The 4,371-nt window shown below is 52.4% G+C and overlaps 2 protein-coding genes across 2 annotated transcripts; both read left to right on the top strand.

Annotated features, from left to right (window-relative positions):
* On the top strand, positions 1-2,430 carry CTAM01_17142 (uncharacterized protein; the record flags this gene model as incomplete). Its single annotated transcript, XM_060533131.1, has 1 exon — positions 1-2,430. One exon carries the CDS (start codon positions 1-3, stop codon positions 2,428-2,430), a length of 2,430 nt encoding a protein of 809 aa, XP_060372292.1.
* A 1,129-nt stretch (positions 2,431-3,559) lies between these two features.
* Positions 3,560-3,871, top strand: CTAM01_17141 (uncharacterized protein; the record flags this gene model as incomplete). The annotated part of the gene is made up of 1 exon (XM_060533130.1): positions 3,560-3,871. One exon carries the CDS (start codon positions 3,560-3,562, stop codon positions 3,869-3,871), a length of 312 nt encoding a protein of 103 aa, XP_060372291.1.
* Positions 3,872-4,371: the final 500 nt, after the last annotated feature.

Below are 4,371 nucleotides of genomic sequence, written 5' to 3'. Positions count from 1 at the left end.
ATGAGCAGGACAACAAACGCTGAGGAGCTGGCCAAGCGTCTGCAACTAGCAGAAGAACGAGCTGAGAAAGAACGAGAACGCGCCGAGAAAGAACGAGAACGCGCCGAGAAAGAACGAGAACGCGCCGTGGCGGCAGAAAGAGAGCGACAACAAGAAAGAGAACGCGCTGACAGAGAACGAGAACGCGCCGACACTGCAGAACAGCAAACCCAGCATACGTCACTCGATGAATACATCGCTGCCTGCCATTCCCTCGTTTTCGCCAACTTTACAGTCGAGACGGACCGCAGACTGACTTCCAGGGGCTCCATCACAAATCCGCGTAACAAGTTGTGTCCCACCATTCTACGGCCATGGTCCGACTTCCTGCACCAACAGAGCATCGTCTTCGGCACCCTTTACGATACCTTCCCTGCCGATAGACGCTGTTTCGAGACCCCGTCGTTTCTTTCCGGGCTAGGAAGTAGGATCGCGAAGCGCAAGATCACTGACGAGAAGGCCCTCGAGTACTTTCTGCACAATAGCGTCGAGGACCCCGTTAGAGCAATTTTGGACGAGCTCAAGAAGGTGGAAGAAGTCAAGACTGTGTTCGATCTAGGCAATGGAATCGTCTTCGAGAACCACCCGCATGCGCTCAGCGACGTGGCTCCGGAGGTCGTGGAACGCAACCTCCCATCGACACCCCCCTCCACACCGCACGATCGTAGAGTCGACCTCCAACAGCTACGGGCCGATCAGATCTGCGTCTACCGAACCGAAGACGTCGACGGCGACTCAGGCAGCCGATCGATGCTTTACGTTTCCGAGTATAAACCACCGCATAAACTTACTGCACCACATCTCCGCCTCGGTCTTCGCTCGATGAACATACATCAGGAAGTGGTCAATCGTAAGACGATCCCAACATCGGTTGACCCAGACGCGCGATTCCAGTATCACGCGGAGAGGCTCACTGCAGCCGCAATCACACAGACCTATCACTACATGATCGAAGGCGGACTCGAGCACGGCCTGTTGACGACGGGTGAGGCGATCGTGTTCCTGAAGATCGACTGGCGCGAGCCCGGGACGTTGTTGTACCATCTGGCGGAGCCCTCTGCAGAGGTGGAAGCCCACCCCAAGCACGCCCACCTCTGTACGGCAGTTGCTCAATACTTAGCCTTCAGTCTGATGGCCCTTGGCGTGCCAGGTGAGAGACGGCTGCATGGCCAGGAGGAGCGGCATCGAGCCATCAATAAGTTGCAGATGTGGGAGGAGGACTTCGAGACGACGCTGCGATCAATCCCTGACGAAGAAAGGCATCCACCAGACAGCTCGCCAGGCTACGAACCAAAGGCGTACAAGAACGTCGACAGATCTCCCTATTTGCTCCGAGGGAAGAGGCGAGGACTTGTGAGGGACGGGCGTACGACGGAGCAAATGAGGAGGGACCCGAACGAATCTTCCGATGAGGAGCCGAGACGCGACGTGCCAGACACACCTACTCCTACGGAACGACGAGCACGCGGAAAGGACTCTCAAAGCCAGGCGGGTCAAGGCAGTCAGGCGACGCGACGCAGTAAGCGAGTTCTGGCGCGTCGGCCGCAAGGCGATGAAGACGGAGGAGAGAGCCACCTCAAACACACGCCATACTGCACCCAAAAGTGCTTGTTAGGGCTTGTCGGAGGCGGTGTGACCGACTCCGCGTGCCCGAACAAGTTGCTCCACTGCAGGAAGCCTGCCAATGACCGCGGCCACTGCCTTGGTCGACAACGTGCAAATGCTCAGCATCCAATCGACCGGACTAAATTTCTGAGGCTTCTCCAAGAACAGCTCGAGCGGTCCTTGGATTGTGGGATCGTGCCCTTACGACAGAGTGGTGCTCGTGGAGTCTTGTTCAAAGTGAGCTTGCTTGCGTATGGCTATACCTTTGTCAGCAAGGGTACAGTAGAGGCATTCATTGAGGACCTTCAGCGCGAGGCAGCGTTTTACAAGCGTCTACGAGCTATTCAGGGCGTCTACGTACCGGTCTTCCTCGGATCTATCGACCTTCGAACGATCAACAGAACCTATTTCTATGACCACCGAGTTTATATAGTGCACATGACATTTCTGTCGTGGGGAGGACAGGATCTCTACGAGATGAAGCGCACGGACTGTGGAGTTGAGGACCTAGAAGCCATGAAAACGCGGTCATTGCACGAAATCCGTGCTCTGGGTGTTGAGCACCATGATGCGGAGAGGGAAAATATGCTATTCAGTAAGGAGGTCGAGGGCATCATGCTGATCGACTTCGAAAGAGCGCAGTCTGTGGAGTCATGTCGCCCCCCACTCGCGCAACTTGTGCCGAACAAGCGCAAACGGACGGGGAAGGCTCTAAAGGGCAGCGACTCAGTAGGGAAGTCAATGAATAGAGACCAAGACGATGGGGTACTTCTCGGGGGACGGTAAGATAGTGGAGGATTCTGGGCATGTTGGATAATGTACAATTCACTTATTCGTCCAATCTGAGGGATTGAAAGTTAGCAATATTTGCAATCTCGCATGAACCGTCCATAGCACGCAGTGAGTTGGTTTGGTGCAGTGTTGACCAGCCCGAGCTGTGCCTTTATGGAGCATTTGTACGGTATTGCCATGTTCGTTTTCGGCTAGTCTTTGGTGCCTGTCGAGGGAATAATTCCTCAAGGCTACTGAGATTCGTTGGCTAAAAGAATAGAAAGCGTAAATGCGACACCTCCATTCCCCATACTATGAGCAGTTTATCACAGTCTTATAAGTGAAGGTGCGCTTAAGATGAACCCTCTCCCCTCCCTCTATCTATAATCTTGCGAATTGCCAACGAGGTTGTTAACGAGATATACTTCATCTTACGTATGTGTAGGATTGGGATGCAATTCAACCTCAAGGCAGGGGCCCGGGCAAAGCCACTTACAAAGCATACTTATATGGATCGCGGCCTGCCCCCCCTATGGTTGGAACCTGCTTTTTACACCTTACGCAAAAGTTTATATAGTTTAAATGACCTCTCCTCGAACCACGGTTCGAACCAGCTACCCTGTAATAGGAACACCAACAGTATGACTTGGTTTTTACGTACCGCAACTCATCATCCTTAGCGACGTAAGGTCTCAGAGGTCTGGAAAGTTTCGTTTCCTGGCTAGCTATCCTGTTGTAGATATAAATTAGCTCCTTACCTGATGCGCTAGATGCATGGAATTCGATGCCTATGCAGGATCGTTACCACAACAAATCACACAGCTACCCATCCTAGGCTCTCGTGGCTACCACATCCACCAGTGGGCACGCAAGGGGGTGAGGGTTTGAAAGTTCGGCGTTATGTTCTCTTCTTACCCATCTGATAGTACTAAATGGGACCTGCAGGCTGCAGATAGTTACGAAGTATATGTGGGAATGACTATTATTTGTAGATGACCTAAGGATGATAGCGTGAAACAATATTCCATAAGAGGTTGCTTACTACGGTATGTGCGTAAGAGGATATACTCCGGACGCCCAGGTCTCTGCGATGCTACCTTCGTTCTCTGTGTATAAGCTGGGACACACTGTATAGTACTCAGCAATGGGCTCTTCTATAACGGTGACCAAACGGGTTGAGCGCGTGCTGTCCTGTTGCCTCTTCTCAGTCACTTGTCTCGCCAGGCTTCTACGCTATACGAGGGAGTACATTTACGGCGCCGGCGCCCCATCCCTCGACTTGCTCGCAGTGTCTCGACTGGATGACCTGACGGCGGCAGATCTGCTAGCACATCTCGCGCATTTCCTCGCACTAGGCATTGGACCACCGAACGAGCAAAAGATCTCCCATATTATAGTTCCCGGAGGGAGTGTAAGCCTTGGCTGCTGTCTAAGGATGCTCCGTGAAAGAGGATGAGTGAGTGAATCCAAGCAAGGCTAGAGCTCGCGCCGTCGTACGGAATAGTATAGCATCAGACGCACAGACTGATAGATTTAGCCGCGTGGCTGTCGAGTTTTCCATTGAGTGCTGTAAGGCGACGGTACATGCGAGTGTGGGGCAATAGCTAATCAGGCATTATTCCGGATTATTTCCACCATATCCGCGAATTTGGTTAATTTGGGAAAAAGCTGGAGACCAATGTGCTATCGCCTTGCAGCACTCGATAGGATGATGAAGAGCAGCCGCTACTAAATTTCGAGTAGACGGTCTACTGCGCGGCAAATGCAAGTAGTGCCCCGCCCTTAAAAGGTGTTTGGGCAACCCTGTAGTCTTCTATCGAGCAGCAGTCAGACAGGCAGGGGTCATTCTGTGTATATTGATGAGTATGACGAATGAATGGCTATGGGAAGAAACCCCATATCTATATAGTGAGTGTATGATCCCCTTGTATAAGGATACCCTTGCTAGCCTTATTC

This window comes from Colletotrichum tamarilloi (assembly GCF_030869305.1).
Source record: "Colletotrichum tamarilloi strain Tom-12 chromosome Unknown Scaffold_367.1, whole genome shotgun sequence".
Classification (NCBI taxonomy): domain Eukaryota; kingdom Fungi; phylum Ascomycota; class Sordariomycetes; order Glomerellales; family Glomerellaceae; genus Colletotrichum; species Colletotrichum tamarilloi.
Note: the sequence above shows the minus strand (reverse complement) of the source record. Positions and strands in the feature narration are given on the sequence as shown.